This window comes from Dendrobates tinctorius, unplaced genomic scaffold, assembly GCF_039654945.1.
Source record: "Dendrobates tinctorius isolate UK_male_01 unplaced genomic scaffold, ASM3965494v1 ptg000086l, whole genome shotgun sequence".
NCBI lineage: Eukaryota > Metazoa > Chordata > Amphibia > Anura > Dendrobatidae > Dendrobates > Dendrobates tinctorius.
Window position 1 is genome coordinate 9,621,019 of NW_027361754.1, and position 26,503 is coordinate 9,647,521.

At 43.1% G+C, this 26,503-nt stretch overlaps 1 protein-coding gene and 1 long non-coding RNA gene across 10 annotated transcripts in view; one reads left to right on the top strand and one right to left on the bottom strand.

The window, feature by feature from the left end:
- Positions 1-26,503, bottom strand: part of CASZ1 (castor zinc finger 1) — a 292,892-nt gene that overhangs the window by 51,076 nt on the left and 215,313 nt on the right. For 3 of the 9 annotated variants that reach the window (XM_073585028.1, XM_073585025.1, XM_073585032.1), the window contains exon 1: positions 5,627-5,925. The exons of the other annotated variants lie outside the window; for them this stretch is intronic. In XM_073585028.1, the coding sequence (XP_073441129.1) occupies positions 5,627-5,675 (49 nt within the window). In that variant the 5' untranslated portion in view covers positions 5,676-5,925. Of the gene's footprint in view, positions 1-5,626; positions 5,926-26,503 lie in introns of those variants that run through there. 9 annotated transcript variants of the gene reach the window in all.
- LOC141097671 (uncharacterized) overlaps positions 14,187-26,503 on the top strand; it is a 45,564-nt gene continuing 33,247 nt past the window's right edge. Inside the window, exon 1 of the long non-coding RNA XR_012234021.1 lies at positions 14,187-14,314. This is a non-coding gene — a long non-coding RNA (uncharacterized lncRNA). The remainder of the gene's footprint in view (positions 14,315-26,503) is intronic.

The following is a 26,503-nucleotide window of genomic DNA, read 5'->3' on the forward strand; positions in this document are numbered from 1 at the left end:
CCCGGCACATGTGGGACCACAAACTATCAGTGTGTACCCCAGCATATGTGGGACCACAAAGTATCAGTATGTACCCCAGCATATGTGGGACCACAAAGTATCAGTATGTACCCCAGCATATGTGGGACCACAAAGTATCAGTGTGTACCCTGGCATATGTGAGATCACAAAGTATCAGCATGTATCCTAGCATATGTGAGACCACAAAGTATCAGCGTGTATCCTGGCATGTGTGGGACCAAAAAGTATCAGTGAATACCCCGGCACATGTGGGACCACAAAGTATCAGTGTGTACCCCGGCATATATGGGACCACAAAGTATCAGTGTGTACCCCGGCACATGTGGGACCACGAAGTATCAGTGTGTACCCCGGCACATGTGGGACCACAAAGTATCAGTGTACACCCTGGCATATGTGAGACCACAAAGTAACAGCATGTATCCTAGCATGTGTGGGACCACAAAGTATCAGTGTGTACCCCGGCATATATGGGACCACAAAGTATCAGTGTGTACCCCGGCACATGTGGGACCACAATGTATCAGTGTGCACCCCAGCATATGTGGGACCACAAAGTATCAGTGTGTACCCCGGCCTATGTGGGACCACAAAGTATCAGTGAATACCCCGGCACATGTGGGACCACAAAGTATCAGTGTGTACCCCGGCATATATGGGACCACAAAGTATCAGTGTGTACCCCGGCACATGTGGGACCACAAAGTATCAGTGTACACCCTGGCATATGTGAGACCACAAAGTATCAGCATGTACCCCGGCATATGTGGGACCACAAAGTATCAGTGTGTACCCCGGCATATGTGGGACCACAAAGTATCAGTGTGTACCCCGGCATATGTGGGACCACAGAGTATCAGTGTGTACCCCGGCATATGTGGGACCACAAAGTATCAGTGTGTACCCAGGCATATGTGGGACCACAAAGTATCAGCGTGTATCCTGGCCTGTGTGGGACCACAAAGTATCAGTTAATACCCCGGCATATGTGGGACAACAAAGTATAAGTGTGTACCCCGGCATATGTGGAACCACAAAGTATAAGTGTGTACCCCGGCATATATGGGACCACAAACTATCAGTGTGTACCCCGGCACATGTGGGACCACAAACTATCAGTATGTACCCCAGCATATGTGCGACCACAAAGTATCAGTATGTACCCCAGCATATGTGGGACCACAAAGTATCAGTGTGTACCCTGGCATATGTGAGATCACAAAGTATCAGCATGTATCCTAGCATATGTGAGACCACAAAGTATCAGCGTGTATCCTGGCATGTGTGGGACCACAAAGTATCAGTGAATACCCCGGCACATGTGGGACCACAAAGTATCAGTGTGTACCCCGGCATATATGGGACCACAAAGTATCAGTGTGTACCCCGGCACATGTGGGACCACAAAGTATCAGTGTACACCCTGGCATATGTGAGACCACAAAGTATCAGCATGTATCCTAGCATGTGTGGGACCACAAAGTATCAGTGTGTACCCCGGCATATGTGGGACCACAAAGTATCAGTGTGTACCCAGGCATATGTGGGACCACAAAGTATCAGCGTGTATCCTGGCCTGTGTGGGACCACAAAGTATCAGTTAATACCCCGGCATATGTGGGACAACAAAGTATAAGTGTGTACCCCGGCATATGTGGAACCACAAAGTATCAGTGTGTACCCCGGCATATGTGGGACCACAAAGTATCAGTGTGTACCCCGGCATATGTGGGACCACAAAGTATCAGTGTGTACCCAGGCATATGTGGGACCACAAAGTATAAGTGTGTACCCCGGCATATGTGAGACCACAAAGTATCAGAGTGTACTCCTGCATATATTTGTATAGGTGACAGCTCGCCTGCCATTGCTGCTGTTTATTGTTGTCACATATTAGTTTTACATATTTTTATATTCATCAATCATTTCTGGAGGGAAACTTTCTTGAGCTTTGAATCCTTTGATACTTCACAACTTTCACACCGGGTACGTTGACAGCCTGAAAACCTCCTCAGAACTTTTACATTTATTGCCTCTGTATGTGCATAATTAAAACCTTTAAAAAACAACTGATCTGATAAAAAAAACTATTTTTTTTTTTTACTACAATTAAAGTTACATTTTTGTACTGATGTCCGGCTTTTTTCATATCTAAATCGATCACTTTAAATGGAATCACAATAAAATATATGTCTGTGTTCATTTTGCTTCCTATTTCATTAGAACTATTTATTAATATTTAATACGTGAAAACCACATGTTTATGGCACTTATTTTTTATGTTGTACACTGGTGAACCATGGATTTCCTGGATTGACCTGAAGGACAATGTTTTAGATGATAATCGTTCACCATTCAGTATCACTGTTAGCAGGAACTGTCCCTGGCATGACAGCAGCAGAGATGCAGACTTCTGATCTTTGCTGCCTCCAGATTACAGGGAAAATATTGGAATAAGTAGAGACATAGGGGGCGCCACATTCCCTTGAATACAGTAAGGTAATAGAAGCCAAGACTTGCAATTACTTTCCTTGTCAAGTTTTCATTTTCTACTTCCTAAAAGCTTTCAAATGAAGAGCTTCTGGCAGGGGGAAAAACAGATTATGATAAACATGAAAATGTTTGAGAACTGGACTTCTCTGCACCAATGATAAATATGTGTGAAAAATGCAATCCACAATTTTACAAGTCAGCAGATGTACGAGCCACCGTCACTTGTATTCCCACCGGTTAGTGACTTCCAAAGTTTGTACCTTGCAAAGTTTATTGGATTTATGAGACATTAGGAATTTTTAAATTTTCTTTACCATATTTATATTTTTTGACTGTCTCAGATTACATAGTTGTTTTAGAAACTTTTGAATACTGATGTTGTTGTGGGAACCATCTGCTTAACCTTGGACATGTGCATTCCTTCTGTTTTGACAGAGATGAGCTGTAGAAGGTAATTTTCTAGAAATCTATATTGTTCTCTTGGGGTGTGGCATCAGTAAAATATACACAAAACTCGTTGTACCTAAGGAACCTCTCCATCTCCTTACAACGGACCTGCAGATACGTCCCCTGCTGCCACCTGTAATAGAGTCTGAGCCTTGTATGCCGTTACTTCCAGCCTCAGGCCCTGACAACCTGTAAACACAAGGCGGAACGTGAGCCGACATTTGTTTGGGAAGGAGAATAATCTGGTTTTCCATCACAAGCCATCTCATCTTCTGAGAGAAACAAGTCTGATGTATGCACCAGAGTGACGCCCCCATATGGTGGTAGTCTGTGACTGCTCACTTGTGGGGGGTGATCACTACAATGACTCCTAAGCCTCTTCATCAGTGATACAGCTTATTGGGCACTAAGATATTGGAACGCTTCAACCTTCTAACAGAAGCAAGTAATCACACCGCCGATCCTTTATTTATGAGTATTCTACTAATCCTCATCACTTGTTGCAGCTCAGGAGATTCGTCAACTACGAAAAGTATTTTATATAAGCGCCGAGCATTTATGATAACCAGCATTGTACTTGGCTGATAATTTTACAATCCTGTACACAAGTTGTCAAAGTTTGCATGGTTGATGTATCTACTATCCATGTACCATAATGACGGCAGCCTTGTATCACAGAGACAACCTGTCCCACTGAGAAAATCTGATGAGGTGAAAATCTTCTGGGGGGGAGGGATGTATCACTGTAAATCCACAGGTTTAAGATAATCTTATTTAACTGGATAATATTCTAATACTTGTAATGTGCGCACACACACAATATGTGCTCTCCATGTAGTAAACACATACATGATGTCACAATAACGTAAATTTATTTTCCAAGCTCCTCCCAGCCTCTGGGGAAATCAGACTAAAAGAGGCTAATGCAAAGCAGATACTTCTTTTTCCTCTTTTTTTTTCTTCATGACAGTGTTCACAAAATTTATTTTCCAACTCTTCTAATCTTTGGTACACAACCATTTAATTTACATAACCCAGCCCTCTCGTAAAGCACGAGGAAAAAAATATCTCAGCACTCGTTTAATTAAAAAATGTAAATTTGCTGTCATCTTGGGGCCTGGTGAGTTAGGGACGACAGTGGCATCTTTTACTGCTGACAGCGAAGCACAGAACGTGTTTTGTGAACTGCAGGAAAATGAGATGATAAGGGACATGTGTGGACAGAGGCCCAGAACGCCACGACTTCCATCCTTGTCACCCACCACACGAGTAAATCCAGAACCTCACCCCACAGTACCATCATATCCCAAAGGGGCAAAATATACAACAGTAAAATTCACATTGGACTTGTACATACGAGTCACATAATTTGATGCGAATTGAATGATCTCCACGATCAGTTGTATAGAAAATGTCAAGCAATAATGCTACTGATATTCTAGTGTGAATATATACTGAGAAGTTTCTCCAGCTGAAGTACGAAGGTGCAACCACCAAGTGGAGAGGCTACATAGTCTACGCTCAGTCACCAACTGGTCTGTAAGTGGCGTGTAGACTGAGAGTTGTAGTCCGACAACTAGAGAGACATGTTGCACATGATTCTTGCTCGGGATTTGCGTCTAACACTGAACATATCCATCACTCACAGGCACTTCAGTCATGTGTCCATCACTGTGCACACTGCCAAATTAATAAATAATGGACAATACTTGAAACTTTAGCAATAGCACTTAAGTCAATGTACAATTTTAGATTTCATTAACAAGCTTTATATGAGTGCTATCATAGGGAAATGGAGAGATAAGAAAGCACGAGGCTCAGGCTCATATAGAGCTTGTTATACGGGATAATGTTCTTTTTTTTTTTCTTATTTAAAAGCTGAAACCATGATCTCCTGGGTGTGATCACAGTCACTACGGAAACCCCTGAGCACATGTGCGGCGGTAACCGTCTCTGCAGACAATGCCTGCAAGGTTCAACTGCCACCGGCTGCCTGAATAATGCCCTCTTCTCGCCTGCCCCCTCCCCCAATGCTGCCCTCACCTGAGCCACCTGCCTAAGATGTGAAGCAAACAGGGTTCCTCCCAAAAATAAAATATTAAATTACAATAATGATCACTGCTCACAACAGCCACTGCCTTGTCCCAAATTAATGACATTCCTTTCAGGTTACACAGACTCTCACAAATAAACCAGAAGGACCAGAACCTGGGATAGAATAACATGAAAGGAGCGCTCCCTACACCATCGCTTCTGACGGCGGTCCATGCCGACAACCACAGCAGCCAGACAACTGGCCCCCTCCATCCCACAATTGCACAATGGGCACAAGGCCATACAAACAGAACAAGACACTGATACGGCAGCCTGAGATCACCCCTCATAGTAATCGGCATCCCATCACCATGTCACTGCGCAGCACAGTGCCCTCTGTGACGGGCACAAAACTTTTTCAGACAGCATTTCTCATCCATTATAGGAGGGGGTCTGACTCTAAACTTTACTACAGAACGCTAAACAGAAACTATAGACAAACAATAGTCAAAGTGAAACGACACCAGTGAGTCAGGAAGAAACACAATGCAAATAACACACAAAAGCTCGTTTATTAAAACTTCTAATACATCCTAGGATGAAAAGAGAGAAGCAAGTGCCAGGTACTCACCATAGTCAGAGAATCCAAAGCTGAATTCACTTAAATAATCAACTTTCATAATACTTAATTAGTATCTAATTGAGGCTGATTTGCTTCCCGGATCACAAGTTGTTTGACTGATGTCACTGTGTGTCTGTGGGAGCTCTGTCAGTGGAGCAGGCGGGCAAGCTGGGATTGGCACAGCAGCAAGGGCACCGCCTCCTACTGGCCTTGCCAACTGGTTAGAGGGCAGGTGAAAGATCACAGTGTCCTGCCCCTTTCCCTGTGTGTATGTGCTTCCCTCTGAACACTGCTGCCTCAGAGGTAGATGTGAAGTGAATGAGCTCCCAGCATGGAGTTTGCAAAGAGGAAAAAAAAAAAGCTACACAAGCCCAGTCACAGAGAGTCAGGCTGCCCTATCAGTGTGTCGCGCTCTCAGGGGCTGTCCTTCCTGCTACACAGGCTTGTTCCCAGAGCATGGAGTCCCTGACAGCGGAGGCAGCACAAGACATTCCCTAACACACAGGACACACTCATTATTAGGGTCCCAGTGTCTCTCATTGCACCAAGCCCCACAGGAGCCCTCCGCTACACACAGAGGTGCACAGTGGTCAACAGAAAACAGACAAAAAGAGGAAATAAAATCATTAGGAAATGTTACAAATGTCTTTACTGTAATGTAAACCAGGCTTGATAAAAAGCAACAATAAAAAAGATGGCAAAATAAAGTCATTTTCACATCTACTGCTCTACTGAGACATTAATAAATTCCAAATGTCTGTAATACGCATAAAATCCAGGTGCAGATACTTTCCCGCAAACTGGAGAAAAATCTAACTAAGAGATTGCATTATAATAATCTATTCCCCGAGCAATTTGTCAAATAAATACATGGGGAGGAACAGTGTCTAATCTTTGCTGTCCACAGAAATTTGGAAAATATTATGCAATTTTCAATCCATGTCTCTATGAATATATTCCCCTAATCTGGAATTCTGCACCCAAGTGTTCCCAGAACTCAGCTACATGTATAGACAGTCTCACAGTACTGTAACATTACCTTCTTTATTTCCGTTTTCACACAGGGTTATAACAAAGACCACAACATCCTGTATTATGACATTAGAGGCCGATCATTATTTATCAGTCATTGAAGGCTGTGTGCAGATACAAAGTTGTCAATTCACTAATATCCACCAGTTTAGATCATGTTTTGGACAAGTGAAATCCTCTGACAGAACTTGTGTCTCATGTAATCGTATGTGTCTCATACAATCGTGTGTGTCTCGTGTAACCACGTGTGTCATGTAAGTGTCTCGTGTAATTGTGTTTGTTGTGTAATTGTGTCTCTCGTGAAATTGTGTCTCTCGCTTAACCGCGTGATTCTTGTGTAATTGTGTGTCTCGTTTAACAGTGTGTGTGTGTCTCATGTAATTGTGTTGCTGTCTGTTTTCTCTTAACCTGAGCTGCAGGAGACATTTATAGTTGTATTTCAACCCAAACTATTTATGATAAAAGTCTTGCAATCCAAGGCGTCCCAGTGGCAAACAGAAGCTCAAGAACAGTCAAGCACAACATTAAATGCGGGACTTAAGTTTGGGGCACTAGAGAGGCTTGCAACACCATTAACAAGAGGCACCACTAACAAAACACCATGAAGACCAAGGAGATCTCCAAACAAGTCAGGGACAAAGTTATTGAAGTACAAGTCAGGGTTGGGTTATTTAAAAAATCTCTGATGATCCCCAAGAGCACCATAAAATCCATTATCATCAAATGGATAGGACATGGTACCACAACCAACCTGCCCAGAAAGGGCCGCCCGCTAAAACTCTCAGCCCGAGCAAGGAGGGCATTAATCAGAGAGGCAGCCCAGAGACCAAAGGTAACCCTGAAATAGCTTCAAAGTTCCCAAGCAGAGACTGGAGTATCTGTCCATACGACCACCATAAGCCGTACACTCCATAGAGGTGGCAAATTAATTCAAGAGTGAGCAGAACAAGCCTTTACTGACCCCAAAATTTTAAGGCTCGTTTTGCGTTTGCCAAAAGACATGTAGGAAAATCCCCAAATGTATCGAGGAAGGCGCTGTGGTCAGATAAGACCAAAACTGAACTTTTTGGCCACTAGGGTAAACACTATGGCGCCAAGCCAAACACAGCTCATAACCCCAAGAACACAATTTCCACAGTGAAATATAGTGGTTGCCGCATCATGCTGTGGGAATGTTTTTTGGCAGCAGGGACAGGGAAAATGGTGCAAGTCGAGAGGGGAAGATGTATGGTGCGAAATACAGGGATATTCTTGAGCAAAACCGGTTTCAGTGATTTCAACATGGAACGGAGGTTCACTTTCCAACAAGACAATGACCCAAAGCATACTACTAAAGCAACACTTGAATAGTTTAAGGGGAAACGTGTAAATATTTTGGAGACGCCTAGTCAAAGCCCAGACCTTAATCCAATGGAGAATCTGTGGTCAGACGTGAAGATTGCTATCCACCAGAGGAAACCATCTAACCTGAAGGAGCTTGGGCAGTTTTTCCTTGAGGAATGGGCAAAAATCCCAGTGGCAAGATGTGAAAAGCTCACTTATCCAAAGCGACTTGCAGCTGTAATTGTCAAAAGTAGGCTCTACAAAGTACTGACTTTATGGGGGTGAATAGTTATGCACACTGTTCTCTTTTCATTGTGAAGCAAAGAACTGAAAATGTCAATGTTCACAATTGTAGGCATGAACTGGTGCAAACCCTAAAAAAAAAAGTGAAATTCCAGGTTATGAGGTAGCAAAACACGGAAAAAAAAGGCCAAGGGCCATATACTTTTGCAAGCCACTGTATATGTGGCTGTGCTATAAAGGGTTTAATTTGAAATTGCTCCTCAAAGGTGTTGAGTGAATTAGAAAACCCATTTTTAGATATTGGTTTAGGGCATATGGACTCTCATTTTGGATCTCTATATCCCAGTATAGACTGGCTCCCAAACGTCGCTCCTAGACCTGACACAGTTGAATAGCACAGACAGCTATGTAACGCTCAGAGACAGCGTTAGGTGCAGGCAGCCCAAGCAGCTGCCTAGGGCCCTCGCTCCCCCAGGGGCCCCCAGCTAGCGGCACATCATGCAGCCGCTATGGGGCCTGTGAGGCAGGGGGGGCCCGCCAGCCCCCATCGCCAATGCCCTCCGCCGCCACATTGAACTATACCGGCGTCAGACGCCAATACAGTTCACAGCAATAATGGAGGAAAGAGCATCAGCTGATGCTCCCTCTCCCTACATTCCCCGCTCTGCCTGACATTGTGGGTGCGCGATGACGTCATTGCGCACTCACTGTTCGCCAGGTAGAGCAGCCGCTGAGACAGGAGCATCGCGGGCATGAGGAGAGGTGAGGAGTGTGTTTTTGTTTTAATGCAACAGTGAGTACTGGACTGTGGGGCAATTCTCGGGGGGAGAGATGTGGGGCTGTGCTGTATACCATGTGGGGCTGTGCTGTATACCATGTGGGGCTGTGCTATATACCATGGGGGGCTGTGTTATATACTATGTGGGCTGTGTTATATATTATGTGGCTGTGCTATATACTATGTGGCTGTGCTATATACCATGGGGGGGTACATTATATTCTATGGGCGAGGCTGTTATATAATATGTGGGGGCTAAATTATATTCTATGGGGAGGTGGGCTGTATTATATTCTATTCGGGGCTACATTATACTCTATGGGGGGCTGTATTATATTTATTATATTCTATGGGGGGGTGATTGCATCATGCTCTGAGGGAGCTACATTATACTATATGAGGAGGTTACATTGTATTCTATGGGGGGGCTGCATTATATTATATGGGCGCCTAGATTATATTGTATGGGGGCTTCATTATACTTTATGAGGGGGGCTACATTATATTCTATTAGGGCTGCATTATACTATATGAGGAGGGCTGCATTATATTGTATTCTATGGAGGGGCTACATTATACTATATAAGGGACTGCCATATATTCTATGGAGGGGCTGCATTATATTCTATGGGGGGTTACATTATATTTTGTGGGTTGGCTGCATTATACTATAAGAGGCGGGCTGCATTATATTCTATGGGGGGTTACATTATATTGTATGGCGGGGCTGCATTATACTATATGTTGTCTGCATTATACTGTATCAAGGACTATGGGGAATACATTATACTATGTGAAGAACTATGGGGTGCATTATACTATGGGAAGTGAATTGTACTACATGGATGACTGGCAGTGTATTATACTATATGAAGCACTGTGAGCACTATGAGTGTATTATATGGAGGACTGAGTATTTTAATATGGAGGGCTATGAGGAGTGTGCTATACTATATGGAGGACTGAGGAGTTTATTATACTATATGGAGGACTATGGAGCACATTATATTATATGGAGGACTATGAGGTGTAAACTGTAGATGTGCTGCTGACAACATGATACTGTATGGGGACAGATTGATCCATTAGTGATCGTTCTGTCCCCATTATTCTTTCTCAGACGGTGGAAAGAGGCTGGGAAACAAGTGTTGAACAACATAAATATGGTTGATCCAACTCATTTAGCGGCACGAACTCAGCACATGTAAATACAATCGAAATGCTTCTGTGTGATGTGCAATATGTTAGCATTTGGGGCCCCATTTTAAGCTTTGCCTAGAGCCCCACTTTGCCTAAAACCGGCCCTCCTGGTAATGCTATGGTGGAGCCACTTGCGAATTGTACAGCAGCAGGATATCTTATGAACATTCTTTTTTTTTTTTTTTTGGGGGGGGGGGATGAACAATCTTCAGTTGGTTTTAAGCCTGTAGTGTGAAAACAGTTGCATAAACTAATTACAAAGACATTCTGTAGTGAAGGCTCTTTGTGCTCCTGTGGCAGTTCTGTATACTGTAGACTTGAAACCATGGTAAGCCTGTAAACAGTGACAAAGGCATACAGATATTTTCTGCCACTTAGGTAATAAACCCAACAATATGCTGGAACTCGCACAATACACCTGACCTATCACAATTAATGATATCACGCTTTCCCAAGTACCAGAAGTCCGCTGCCTCGGAGTAACCCTTGACTCTGCCATGTCCTTCAAACCGCAGATCAAAGCTCTTTCTACCTCCTGACGCCTCCAGCTCAAAAATATTTCCAGAATCCATCCTTTCCTCAACCCTCAATCTAGTAAAATACTAAAATGCTTGTGCATGCCCTCATCATCTCCCGCCTCGACTACTGCAACATCCTTTCCTGTGGTCTCCCTGCTAACACCCCCACACCTCTCCAGTCCATCCTTAACTCTGCTGCCTGACTAATTCATCTTTCTCATCGCTACTCCTTCGCTTCTCCCCTGTGCAAATCTCTTCACTGGCTCCCATTCCCTCAGCGTATCCAGTTCAGATTACTAATACTCACCTACAAGGCCATCTATAACCTATCTCTCCCATATGTTTCTGAACTAATCTCCCGATACCTTCCCTCACGTAATCTACGGTCATCCCAAGACCGCCTTCTCTCCTCCACAATTATTCGCTCCTCGCCCAACCGCCTCCAAGACTTCTCCCGAATAGCCCCCATCCTCTGGAATTCTTTGCCCCAACATGTCCGACTATCAACCACATTCGGATCCTTCAGATGGGACCTGAAAACCCACCTCTTCAAGAAGGCCTACAGCCTGCAATGACCCCGCTACCTCTTCACTACTACCGGAGATATCGCCTCAACCAGCACCGGAACTGCTGCAACCCACCAACCTACTGTCTCCTTCCCCACCATCCTGTAGCATGTAAGCCCGAAAGGGCAGGGTCCTCTCCCCTCTGTATCAGTCGGTCATTGTAAGTTTGTTTACTGTAAGTGATATCTGTAATTTGTACGTAACCCCTTCTCATGTACAGCACCATGGAATCAATGGTGCCATATAAATAATAAAAATAATTCTTGCACGTACAAGGCCTTACATTATGGCACATCCAACTGCAACCAGTAATAAGGCTGCCAGGACCACCTTTTTCACCTTGCAGTTTTTCATACTGAACCCTCCACCATTCCCCTCACACAGGTGGTTGTCCCCAGATAATGGACCTCGTTTTACCCTTACATGGTCCAGGATATTTGGGCCTTCAGGAGTAGAGATGAGCGGACCCAAATTGTAAATGTAAAAATTTGTTCCCCATTCTGTAAGAATAATTTTTACATATTGGACAAGTTTTCTTTATGGGGGCGAGGCTAGAAACAGAGATTTAGATTAACTGTGGCATTTTTATTAACCTGCTGTTTTGTTTGTTCATTCATTGCATTTTTTTCCATTTATTTTTTACACTGTTCCCCCCCCCCCCCCCTCCACCCCAACAAGGTCATAAAAGACATTTTAGGGGGGTATTTCAATATTCAAATATTTTAATTGCTCTTTTAACTGGATTATCCCTAGTTACAGGGGAAATGCAGACCTGACTATGGTAGACCTAGCTGGGTGTCTTATGATCCAGCAGCTCCTTATATATAGTGATCTCAGGACCGCTGTATTGTAGTCAACGCTTCTTATTACTGAATGTACTGTGCTATTTTTTTTATTTTTTTTTTAAGCTCTGTGTATACAGCTATAGTGAAGACACAGACAGTAATAAACAGTCTGTGCTTTCTCTATGGGGACTCAGGCCACGGGAATCTCACCCTCACAGCTACATGATGGCTTGTAGCTGTGGTATTCTGCAGTGACAATTTTGAATGTCACTGCAGAGTAGAAGTGGGTCCACCCAGACTTTTAAAGTCTATGGGTGGTCCTAGTTATGCTAAAATGTGTAGAGCTGGGGGGCATGATGCCACAGCTTGTCTAATTCAGGAAGAACTGTAGTTCTCCTTATTCCAGAAATCTTACTCATCCCAGAAATCACACACCACTCGTCAGACGATTCAGATTCATGAAGAGGTATGCACCTCTTCATAAATAAAGACCATCTGACTCTTATCAAGAGTGGCAAGAATAGCGCTGGTCTTGATAAATCAGAGCCATAGTGCTTTAATGTCGCCAATGCTCAGCTCAATCAATAACTACAGAGCTCCAAACCTCCTATGGCATTAAACAGGTTGTCCAATTTTGGGGACAATAATAATTTTATGCTTTAATCTATGTATTATTTTTGCAATTGGGCGTCTTAAAATGTTGCATAGTTTTTCTTTTACTGAATCTTTATTTCACTTTACGTGGCCTTACCATGGAAATTTTCAAAAAGAACCTGAAGACCTACCTCTTCCGACAAGCCTACAACCTGCAGTAACCACCGATCGACCAAACCGCTGTACGACCAGCTCTACCCTCGCCTACTGTATTATCACCCATCCCTTGTAAACTGTGAGCCCTCGCGGGCAGGGTCCTCTCTCCTCCTGTACCAGTTATGACTTGTATTGTTTAAGATTACTGTAATTTTTTTTATTATGTATACCCCTCCTCACATGTAAAGCGCCATTGAATAAATGGCGCTATAATAATAATGTGGCGATCAACTATCTGAGAGGAGCTCAGAAAAATACAGATGAGAATTACTAATGCTCCTGTCATTTAATTTGAATGAACTCACTGAATGATTCTCAATAATTCTTTCTGCAGCCAACAATAGAGTAAATGGTGCAAAATGTTTAATAAATCACAACTGAAAAAATGTTTTGTAACCAAATTAGACACATTTAAGTAATAAAAAAAAGTCTCTAAACTCCTTTTTACATCAGCAATACAAAAAAAACTTGTGCTGGTAGCTTAAAGGGTTTGTCCAGGTTTGGTGCAAAAATCTGCAGTCACACTATGTTACCCCCCTTCACCTAGATAAATGTGAGGGATTACAGCCTGTAAGAAGCACAGACCCCAGTGTCTTTACTTGTATAGTCTTTGACTTGAGCGTAAGAGAAACTCATAACAGCATCTTAAACTGTACTCCAATAAGGTTTCTCACTTTGGGTCAGTGGTTTGCAACCAATACTGTGGAGTGTCATAATATGCAGATACTTGTAGTTTTAACTACAGCTAAAATGTCACTGGTAGTAGGTCGACTTTGCATTCTTAAAAAAAAAAAAAGCATTCACAGAAGTGTCGCTCCATGTAGCCATGTTCAGTCAGAACACTGCACAACCCAGAAGGTCACATAGTGATAGACTTCCAGTGCTAGGATTGTGGTTCTGTGAATGGTGACAGTCATAGATTCAAAGCAACCCAAAAAGTTAGTTCCGGACAGCAAATTGAGATACGTGTCCTGTGTGGTAGTCAGGTTATTTTAATCAGCACCAGTTCACCATTTTACTGACCCAAAGAATAATCCGAGTTCTCCCCCACAGGTGGAAGAGGAGCCCTGCTGCATCAGTCACCACTGTTGTCCTCACCAATTGTAACCGCTTAACCCCCTGGAAGCTGCTGGCAGTAGCGACCGCGGCATCTAGGCGATTAACAGAGAGAGAACTCAGTCTTTCACCACATAGACACCCCTTGAAGACTATAGTGTGGTCCCTATAGTTACCATAGCAAATTTACAGTTTAATTTTTGAGGGTTGTAGATCAGCATGAAGCAGGTAATTTACAGTAGAATTGTATCGTTCCAGATCTCCACTGTACGCGTCTAGGACAGAGCTGACGCCAGTGTTCACCATGGAATCACATCGTAAAGGAGTTGGAACAAGATATTCGTGTGAATTTTACCATCTAAAAGAAACTGAAGGTTTTTTCTCAGGTATCATTCTGGTTCTGCATTTTTTTCAGTATTGTTTTTTTTTTTCCTTGGATTTGTTTGTTCCCAAACCAATAAAAAAGGTCCCCGGAAGCCCAGACGGTTTTATTCAAGCTTATTAGTAAGCAACAAATCTATGAGACACTGGTGCAAATTGGAAGTAACGTAATTGGAAGTCTTCAGATTTGCATCCATGTTCACAGATTTCTATCAACTTGTATGGCAGATACTTATCTGCAATCGTGGATCACAATAGGATCTGCTCTGTCTCATGAATCTATGGGCCTGTATGCTGTTCAAAAATAAAATGGCACAGCCCATGGACATTTTATACAAACTCTGAAATACAAAACTCCCAAGTGGCTCATGACATCTGTGCTCATGTATGATGTCTGGGTCAAATCAGGCTTCACAATTGGCCAATAGAAGGCTAGCTGAGGATCGCCAGAATCAGATTCGAGGAATCATGGAAGCACAAAACTGGCTCCAAATATTACCGTATTTTTCGGACTATAACACGCACTTTTTTCCTCCCAAAATGTGGAGTGTGTCTTATAGTCCAGATGTACAGAGTCTGGCTGTGGTGGGGAGGTGGGGGAGCGGTTTCAGTGGAGCAGCGGGTCACAGAGGCTGGAGACGGCGGCTCCAGCTAACTCCTGTGCCCGCTGCTAAAGAGAATGACCCTGCATACCAGTATAGTGATGATCATTCCTGCCAGGATAAGGATGAGGGGGACCAATCCTACCAGGATAGGGATGAGGGGGCCATGCATAACAGGATAGGGATAAGGGGGCCATCATGTTTACCAGGATAGGGATAAGGGTCCATGTGTATCAGGAAGGGGATGAGGGGACCATATTTATCAATATAGGGATGAGTGGGCCATCATGTTTACCAGGATATGGATGAGGGGCCATGTGTATCAGGATGGGGATGAGGGGACCATATTTACCAGGTTAGGTGATATTAGGTACAAAATTGACCACATTTTTTGCTTCAGTTTTTTTTCTCCCAATTTCATCCTCCAAAACCTAGGTGCGTCTTCTGGTCCGATGCGTCTCATAGTCCGAAAAATATGGTAGTCTCTATAGAGTAAAGGGCCTGTAACCCTAAGCGATATCGCCAGCAATATCGCTGTAACGTCACCGATTTTGTGACGCAGCAGCGATATTGCTAGCGATATCGCTATGTCTGATACTTATCTCCAACCGGCTCCCCCGCTGGTTACCGCTGATCACGCGAGAACGGCCTGGGCCGTTTCTTGTCGGGCGCTTCCTGTGGTGCCGACGAGCGACGCGTGGACGCGGGCGGGAGGGCGTCAGGATCGCCGCGTCTGACAGGTAAGTAGCGACCCCCGACCGCTGCTATGTCGCTGGTGAGATCTGCCTGTGTGGCAGCTCACTAGCGACCACCAGCGATCGTTGTCGGGATCGCTGGTGCATCGCTAAGTGTGACAGTACCCTAAGGGGGAGCTAGTGACCTCGGTCACTGAGAAGAGCAGCGACTGTAAACTTAATACTCTTAGAACTCCAATTTCTGTTTTGACATCGTTCTTGTTCTGGAGTTTTTTGTTTAACAAATAATAATTTACAGTGGTAATGATTAAAAGTCAATGTCACATTATTTAAAACAAAAAAAAACAACAACTATAATTTATCAAAATGAACCAAATAAGAAAGCATAGAAGAGGAGCCTTCAAATCCAGTGAAATAGTAGGAGCATGGTGGAGTGTTGTGCCTGCTGTGTGAATGCAGACTTGTGCCACCAGTACGTCATCTGTGTGTACCAGTTTGTTCATGTATGTTCGCCTGTCTTTGTGTACTAAGGCGTGGCAGCGTGTTTACATAAGCACTGTTGGCACACCGGCCTCTCCTTCTCTATAATCCTGTTAGCTGGCAGCCTCCTTTCTCTAGGTTTCTTAGTGAGTATTTGTAAACTAGATATCTAATGGAAAATTATAGGAAAATTATAGTGAAAGCCATGATGAGAAAATCAGATTACCCCCAATTCAATTCTGCCATCCCAGCCCACACAGTGCGTTCTCCATTTTTTTTCCCATAAATGCCAATGCCAGGGGTCCCTATAATCAAATAAAATTGAAAATCATCTTCCCATTAAATTCAATTAGCTGCAATTTCTAAAGCCTATCAGAGATTTTAATTACTAAATTATAAAATTCTCCAATGCTAAATTGAAGACCCGAAAAAAAACCGTGCATCTTTGCATTTCAGTGAAAAATACAGCATAAGACCTTGGATGGCTGTGTGCCTCAGTCGTCTGAATGTGACAGTCTCCCTGTCCTGTAATTACAGCAGTCAGCATGCCTGCACCGTACTCTGCATGAGGACAAGGTGTAACATGACCCATACCTGTAGCTCTACCTCTCTTATGTGCCCTAAGGCTCAACGCTAATTGTGACTTCATTGTTGTCTATAAATATGTAAATTAAGTGTCAATTTTATCAAATCGGGTCTCGGGTAAAGTATAAGGCGAAACATTTCAAGTTCATTGACATAGATGAGAAACTTCTGGGGAGGAGGCGTTATGACCTATTTTTATTATGGGTTCTTTATCCTCATTGGTCTTATTAGAGTGCTTACATACATACATACATACATACATACAATACTGTGCAAAAGTTTTAGGCAGGTGTGGAAAAGTGCTAGAAAATAAGAAGCTGGCAAAAATAGTGTTAACTGTCTTATGCAAAGTGAATGAACAAAAGAGAAATCTAAATCCCATCAATATTTGGTTACCGTCCATCGCCTCCATCACTTCTTCTAGTAGTAAGACAAGGCAATCAGCTCACCTGTCTTGTGCGGGGCAAAATGCCCTATGTAGTGATGCCAGTAGATCCACATAGAAGCCAGCACTTGAAGCATCCATTGTCTACCATTTTATATACATTTTTAATTATTTTTGTTGCTGCTCTTTACCACTCTTTTTTTTTTTTATTTGCACAGTTAATAATTTTGTATGGAATACTTCTTCTCGGTCATTTTGTGTTTATGAAGGATCTCAGCAGAAGGTTGTTCCAAACATCTTGGAGAACTGCCCCCTGATTTTCTGTGTATGAGGCTTGTGCAGATCTGTCTGTGTCTTCATGTGATCCTCGACAGACTAAATTACGTGAGATCAGGGCTTTGTGGGACCAGATAATAAATTCAAGGTTTCCTTGTTCATCTTTAAGCTGAAGATAGATTGTAATGGCATTGGCTGTATGTTTGATGGCTAAGTATCGATCTGCCTGTATTTCTCAGTAATAAAGGGCACCATTATACTTGACCCAAATTTGTTTGCCGAAATCCAGCCCCAAACTTTCAAGACACTCTACCATGGGGTTCACTGTTCCTGCAGATGCTTATTATTGTGCTGTTCTCCAGACTTCAGTGAACAAGCTGCTTCTCTTCCTGCCAAAAATTTCATATTGTGACTCCTTAGTCCAGAGCAGCTGCTACCATTTTTATGCACCCCGCTTCCTATGTTTTCGTGCATAGTTGAATTGCTTGGCCTTGTTTCCATGTCCAAAGTATGGTTTTTGGCCAGAATTCTTCCATGGAGACAGCTTTTGGTCAGAGTTCTCTGAATATTAGATGGTCCTACTGGTTGCTGCCAGATCTGAGCTGATGGCACTGCTGGACATCTTCTGGTTTCGAAGGAAAGTATGCATGATGTGTCTCATCTGCTACACTAAGTTTCCTCTGCAGACAACTGCCACTACGGTTTGCAATGTTGACCATTTCTTGGAATCCTCAGTGCTTAGAAATACAGGGAGATAGTTATCCATCATGCAATATCATCATGGAGGAGTCTGATTAGATAAAAATTATTCTGTAGCAGAACGACCCCAGTCATACAGACAATGTCATTAAGAAATATCTTCAATGTAACGAAAAACAAGGAGTCCTAGAATTCCCCATATAGTCCAGATCTCAAACTTATTCCGTCTTTGTGGGATTACAATAGGAGATGGAAGGATTTGCGCCAGCCAACATTCTGAGGAGATCTGTGGTTAGTTCTTCAAGATGTTTGGAACAACCTCCTGCTGAGCTCCGCTAAAACTGTGTACAGGTGATAGGTATACATAGAAGAATTGATGATGTTCTGAAGGGAAAGAGCGGTCACACCAAAATTTGATTGGATTTATATTTCTCTTTTGTGTATTTACTTTGACTAATTGTACATTGTACAGTACTATCCAGCAAAAGGCAAAGACATAGTGACATCAGTGTCCCTATCTGAGACTGTATAGACGCATGGTGCTTTGCCTACTAACATCATGGTAGTGAACAACAAAATGATAAGAGCCAAGGATGCACACAGTTTGTTTGCTGCATGAGAACATAAATAATAATTTCTGACAAAAGGTCAGCATTCTCTGTGGTAACTGGATGTAACATGTAATCCTACATGAGATTAGCTGGATTATAGACAGTGAAATCCCATCAAATGTAAAACAGACAAGTTACCAATCATTCTAAAACAGGGTAGAACAAGGGAAGTTTATAGAATTGCCAATCTTACAGGATGTATAGTGTAATAATGCCAATGCATCTATCTAAAAAGGCTGTCTGGTTTGAATATCTGTATTCAAGGAACGAAATGTGTCATCTATACTGATTGTAGTAATAAATTAAAAATAGTACCACCACGACAAGATGAAGACAAACCAGTCAATACTTCCCCTTTCCACCAGAGGTTAAAAAAAAACCCTTATTCAACTTTGTCCTATCTCCAAAATGTTCAGCTTTTGTCAGAATTTTCACAATACCTGAAACTGGTGACAAACCAACTGCTTCCATGTATAGACGAGAACAGCATTAGAAAGTATTGGAAAGAGTGATTACTGTGACAGTAGAAAAGTTAACTCCCTAGTAGGATGCTTGATTTTAAAGGGAACTTGTCAAGCCCCCCGTGCCCTCATAACCACCAGCATGTGTCTTCATAGCTAAATTCCCTGCCAAACAGTCTCTATTACATTACACACAAACAGATCTTCAGAAAAAGTATTTCAAAAATCCGTTTGATATGTACATGAGGCCTTTGACTAGTTGATGGAGCATTAGCTTCCCCAGACTAGTCAGCCCACTTAGCATGTTGTCACACCCCTGTGGGCGTGATAACATGACCTACAAGCACTGGCATCATCATCAGCGCTATACATACCTCCACATGCCTGCAGCTTCTTTCCCTCACTGCGCTGATCCTCTGAAGCCAGGTGTACGCTTTCCATCTCTGGCAGTGGCTTCTTTCTTACAGAACAAAAGGATACACAGTTCAACCTCGGACAACGCGTGACTTGTGTCTCAACTGAGAGAGGAGCTGTAGTATGAGCATACATACCTCCGTGAGCTGAAGAGAATGGATGTGACAGGAGAATAAATAAATATTCTCAGTTGACAGAGCACAAATGATTTTTTCTCTCCAGCCTCAGTTCCTGTGCACAGTCTAGTGAAGAGAATTATTTCTTCTCCTAGCAGCTCACTGAGGAATGTATGATTATGATATAGATCCTCTGTCAGTTGAGACACAGGACGGGCTGCAGTGTGATGAAAAACAACTCCAGATACCTGACACTTGACTAGGACAAGCTGCCATTTGTCTTACATGCCATAGGCTTTTTTATTAAATTGTTGGAAACCCCTTTAATGATAAAGATATTTAGCTTATTGTAGTTTAGTGTAAAACAAAGTGCACCTTCTTGCAGAAATTAGCAGGGACAAGCCTAATGGATATTTAATGCATTTGCTTTAACATTATCAAATTGTTTTGTAATAATTAAAATCAAATAGTGATATTTATTGGTTTTATTTTTTTGGATGTTTATTTTGGTTGTTGATTCTGTTTTCTGTACATGATTATGGAGGCAGCCATATTGCCTAAGCTGCTGTTAAGCCACAGAATGGAGCATAGCAAACCTATAGACAGGAGATCATTTGTTGATTTCTATGGGAGGATGTTTTAGGCAAATGTTATTGGGAAGAGGAGGAGCTTTGACATCTGCTATTGTGAATTGTGGATTCTGTGTCATCAGCTGTATATAGCGGTGTTATGTATCAATCATTGTATAGGAGGAGGTGAGCGGTGACATCACTTAATGTGAATGGTGGATCCTGTGTTATATCTACCATATATAGAGGTTTTATCAGTCATTGGACAGGATGATTAGCCCAAAAAATGAACTGAAGTTTAAGTTAGCATGCATGCATCGTATCACATTATCCATTAAACAGATAAAAATTAAGATATAAACAAAATTAACATATACCCTGCTGTAAGTAAAGATATGAAAGCAATAATGCATATAAATAACATGGGGTACTTGCTAAGCACAGTTTCTGATTGAAAAAAAAAGTGTAAAAGCCAGACCACCGCGACAAGGTTTTAATACTAGAGGTTAGGACAATCCCGAATACACCTGACGCTGGTGGGATGGCTTTTACGCCTTTGTTGATAAAAAACGGTGTTCACCAAATACCGTATGTTATTTATATGCACTATTGCTTTTACTTATTTACTTACAGCAGGGTATATGTTCATTTTGTTTCCGTCTTAGGTTTTGTCTGTTTAATGGCCAATATGAACATATTCCTATTTCGCATGCATACCAACTTACACTACAGCTCATTTTTTTGGGTTATGTTTCAGGCTTCTGCACTTAGTGCAGGTAAGGGTGTGGCCTCCCTTTTTTGAATTGGACCTTACATCTATATAACTTCCCATTTTACTGGGTATGCATATTCGGAGCCCGGTCCTGCTAAGCCCTAATTCAGAATGATGTCACTTTGACATAATACTAGGTTAGGACCTTCCTGGATCTTTGTACACCCTGACACTGCTGGAATAGCTTTTATTTAGGTTGTTTGTTTGTTTTTTGTTTTGTTTTTTCTTTTCTTTTTTTTAAGGCCCCATTACACATAACGATGTCCCAGCGATCCCACCAACGATCCGACATGAATGGGATCGCTGAGACATAGTTAGGCTGATCGCTGGTGAGCTGTCACATAGCCCCTCCAGCGATCAGGACCAGCGAGCAAGCTGGTTTCCAATGTAAATAGGGGGTATCTAAGAGTCGCGTGGCTCTTGGATATCCGCTGTTTACCCTAGATACCAGCGTGAACGCTGGTTTCCAACGTAAACATCGGGTAACTAAGAGCCGCGCGGCTCTTAGTTACCTGATGTTTGCCCTACATACCAGCGTGTGCTGGTATCTAGGGTAAACAGCGGGTATCCAAGAGCCACGCGGCTCTTAGTTACTCAATGTTTACGTTGGAAACCAGCGTTCAGCGTCGCTGATCGCTGGTCTCTCGCTGCCACACGCAGCGATGTGTGCTGGCCAGCGGGAGACCAGAGATCAAAAAATGGTCCAGGACGATTGAGCGCGATCAGGGGGTCGGTCGCTGATCCCCATCACACACAGCGATATATCGCTGGAGAGATCGCTGATGCGTCACAAAATCAGCGATCTCGCTGTGTGTGACAGGGCCCTTAGAAAAGAGGAGTAGCAACAAGCCACAAATAAAAATAAAAGATAGTGTTTATCAAAATCACAACAACAGATAAGACAAATACAAATCACATACAGTTGTGGCCAAAAGTATTGACACCTCTGCAATTTTGTCAGATAATACTCAGTTTGTTCCTGAAAATGATTGCAAACACAAATTCTTTGGTATTATCTTCATTTAATTTGTCTTAAATGAAAAAACACAAAAAGAATTGTCCTAAAGCCAAATTGGATATAATTCCACACCAAACATAAAAAAGAGGGTGGACAAAAGAATTGGCACTGTTTGAAAAATCATGTGATGGTTCTCTAATTTGTGTAATTAACAGCACCTGTAACTTACCTGTGGCACCTAACACGTGTTGGCAATAACTAAATCACACTTGCAGCCAGTTGACATGGATTAAAGTTGACTCAACCTCTGTCCTGTGTCCTTGTGTGTACCACATTGAGCATGGTGAAAAGAAAGAAGACCAAAGAACTGTCTGAGGACTTGAGAAACCAAATTGTGAGGAAGCATGAGCAATCTCAAGGTTACAAGTCCATCTCCAAAGACCTGAATGTTCCTGTGTCTACCGTGCGCAGTGTCATCAAGAAGTTTAAAGCCCATGGCACTGTGGCTAACCTCCCTAGATGTGGAAGGAAAAGAAAAATTGACAAAAGATTTCAAAGCAAGATTGTGCGGATGTTGGATAAAGAACCTCGACTAACATCTAAACAAGTTCAAGCTGCCCTGCAGTCCGAGGGTACAACAGTGTCAACCCGCACTATCCGTCGGCGTCTGAATGAAAAGGGACTGTATGGTAGGAGACCCAGGAGACCCCACTTCTTACCCCGAGACATAAAAAAGCCAGGCTGGAGTTTGCCAAAACTTACCTGAAAAAGCCTAAAATGTTTTGGAAGAATATTCTCTGGTCAGATGAGACAAAAGTAGAGCTTTTTGGGCAAAGGCATAAACATAGAGTTTACAGGAGAAAAAAGAGGCATTCAAAGAAAAGAACACGGTCCCTACAGTCAAACATGTCGGAGGTTCCCTGATGTTTTGGGGTTGCTTTGCTGCCTCTGGCACTGGACTGCTTGACCATGTGCATGGCATTATGAAGTCAGAAGACTACCAACAAATTTTGCAGCATAATGTAGGGCCCAGTGTGAGAAAGATGGGTCTCCCTCAGAGGTCATGGGTCTTCCAGCCGGACAATGACCCAAAACACTTCAAAAAGCACTAGAAAATGGTTTGAGAGAAAGCACTGGAGACTTCTAAGGTGGCCAGCAATGAGTCCAGACCTGAATCCCATAGAACACCTGTGGAGAGATCTAAAATTGGCAGTTTGGAGAAGGCACCCTTCTAATATCAGGGACCTGGAGCAGTTTGCCAAAAAAGAATGGTCTAAAATTCCAGCAGAGCATTGTAAGAAACTCATTGATAGTTACCGGAAGCGGTTGGTCGCAGTTATTTTGGCTAAAGGTTCTGCAACCAAGTATTAGGCTGAGGGTGCCAATACTTTTGTCTGGCCCATTTTTGGAGTTTTGTGTGAAATGATCAAGGTTTTGCTTCATTCTCTTTTGTGTTTTTTTCATTTAAGACAAATTAAATGAAGATAATAATACCAAAGAATTTGTGTTTGCAATCATTGTCAGGAAGAAACTGAGTATTATCTGACAGAATTGCAGGGGTGTCAATACTTTTGGCCACAACTGTATATAAATGGAGGAGACACGAAGGTAGGCGGGGGGGGGGGAGATGAAGGGTCAAAAAAGTTATATGGAATGGGATCTGGGGAGAGCTAGGTGAATATATATCAGGGAAGCACGTGGATAACACAAAGTAATAATTAGAATAAATATCAATACACAGTATCCACATCACAGCAGCCCTTAGCACCCAAGCAGTAGCTTCCCCTTAATGAATCCAGACCACAGAAGCCCCAACTCCCCGGGACAGCAACTGACACGCACTTCTTTATCAAAGGGTAATGTGTACATTATAGGCACCTTTATAAGAGGTCATATCTAAAAAAAAAAAAATCTATTTTGTAAAACCACAGAACCCTAAAAAAAACCCAAAAAAAACATTGTGACCTCAGCAGATACAAAGATACCGTAAGTCCCATTAGTGATGTTTATTGATGTCCAATGCACAATGTCCAAAGCATTTGTAGATAATAATTCTGTCTCTAGGAGAGCAGCGCACTCATGAATTGTGAATAGTTGCCTTCATTTACATGTCAGGCAGCTGTACTGACACCGGGACAAGTTATCACCAGAAGTCCCAATGTCCAAGTAATCAACTCCATTTCTGTACAGCTACAACCCAGCAAAGTTACTGCTCATCATTTGTACAATCTCGTTCGCTATTACCAGACTACAATCCATGGGTGAGGAGAAGGCATCTTCCCTAATTGTGTCCTCAGTGACACAAAGCCTAATGTAAAGAATGAATTGAGCGAGTCACAGCAAACGTAATGTACACCGGGCTGTTAACATCATTAGGGAGACTGTGCAACCAACGCAAACTGTAACAATATGTATATGCGATCTGCCATCCTCCCCTCTCCTTTATATTGTCTGCCATCTTTCTTTATGTCATAAATACGTCACGCAATTCACCATCTGCTGCTCCCTACGTGGCTCCTGCTTCCACCCGGAGCTTCATGTCACACAGTTTGGGCAGTTGCATTTGGCAAGAAGAAAATAAACACATTAATTATACTGGTAAAAGGTTTTTTTTTTCCCTTCATATAAAAACAAAACTGGTCTGACTTGATTCTCCTGTTTAAATCTTTGCCTTTCTTACAGAATTACTAATCAGTTTCAGTTGAAAGCTCCCAAACTTAGAAGCCTCTTTTGCAATAACACAGTTGCAAAATACAGAGAGTATGTATGGCGGGATCAGGATTGCGGCTACTGGCGTCTGAATCAGTTGTCACTATGATACGGACACAAATGTTGAACGATGTTCGCTCTGTGCACTGAATTGCAGAGAATATTCAGCAAAGATGGGAATAGAAAAGATTATTCCCACCAACATATTAAAATAGTAGCATCAGTGATAATGAGACAGTAAATACTTTGTACAGACCGACAATGCTTGGTTCCATCTAGTGATGAGTGAGCGACCTGTTCATGTTCAAGTGCTAACAGAGTATTTTCGGAGTGCTCTAAGGCTATGTGCGCACGTTGAGTGTTTGCTTGCAGAAATTTCTGCAAGGTTTCTGCATCTCTTGGCAGGAAAAACGCGCATTTGTGCCACGATTTGGTGCTGTGGTGTAGTAACCACTGTGTCCGCTAGGGGGCGCTGTGTGAATGTCCCAAGAGAAAGGATGAATGGCAGAATACGGAATGGCCGTAATGTATCCCAAAGTGGGTGGCTTTGGGATGGAGACTTATGTGTTGTTCAGCAATGATATTGCTGAGGTGTTGTTTCAATGTGTAAGGGAGAAGTCTCCAGGTAACTAGAGAGATGGTCGGGCCTGGTTACCTACAAACCCACCCAGGGGGTGTGTTTAAAGCACTGTTGGAAAGAGAGTGTAAATGCTTGAAGGACCTGTGATGAGGTCAGTTATGTGACCCGTTGGGCGTGGCTATGAACCATATAATGTGGCCAGGGTAGGTCACAGGTGGTGAATGCTTGGATCCGGTTGGTCCAGTGTGGAAGGTCCCGCTGAGATGGGGCTTCCTGCCTGACAGCACGTGTGGACGCTGTGAGTAATGGTTGCAAGTGCCTGAGAGTTCCCTGGAGGGAATGAATGTCTGCAGTATGGAGAAGCTGCCATGAGAGAACCCTGACGGGGTGAGATATAACTGTGAGGCTGAAAAGCCTGCGTATTGGACATTGCTAACAGAGTGAAGCTCTGTCATGGACGCTATGCCGTTTATATATTTCTGATCATGGTTTATGATGTTTAATAAACCGCATGGACTATACTGGTTTATGGAAAACCTGTGCTGGATCTGATTTTGTGGCTGCCAAGCAAGTGATCCCCTACTTAAATGACATCGCTACCTCACAATTGGTGGAGAAACCTATGGGCATTATTGTAGCCTTGTTGCTGGGAGCAAAGGAAGACGACTGCAAAGTCGGTTGCTAAGGGCAACGCTGAGCCAGGAAGGCTGAAGGTTGGGGAAGCCACTGCCCTGCTGTGGTTCTGGAACCGTGGAGCGGCCTAGTGAGTAAGGCACTGTCCGGATCGGTGAGCCCAGTGCGGCCGTTTCCCCAGGAGAAAGAGACTTATAGGATACCTCTGCGGTAGAGGGGTCCGAGAACCTGCGCGGCCAGCGGGTGACTGTCGTGAAAACCGTGTTGTACTGACCGGGGTCAGTGAGAAAGAGACTGGTGATTGTTAGGGTGCCTCTGTGGAGAAGAGGTATCCGAGGACCTGTGGGGATGACACAGGTAGCGGACAGGTGTTCGTGTTGTACTGACCTGGGTCAGTGAGAGAGACTGTGTACCTGGAGGGTTCAGTGAGCAAGGTCCTGGAGGGTCAGTGTTGGGAGATTCTAGGAGAAGAATCGGATCCCTGGAGCACGTGGTATGACCTTGGACCTGGTGAGGTGTGAGTGTTGGGCAGTCTCAGGAGGAGATGGATGTCCTGAAGAGCACCCGCTAAGTCCCTGGACCTGGTGAGGCTGGTGTCTTGGGAAACCCTGGGAGGAGGGCCGCTCCCTGAATAGCACCCGGTGCGCCC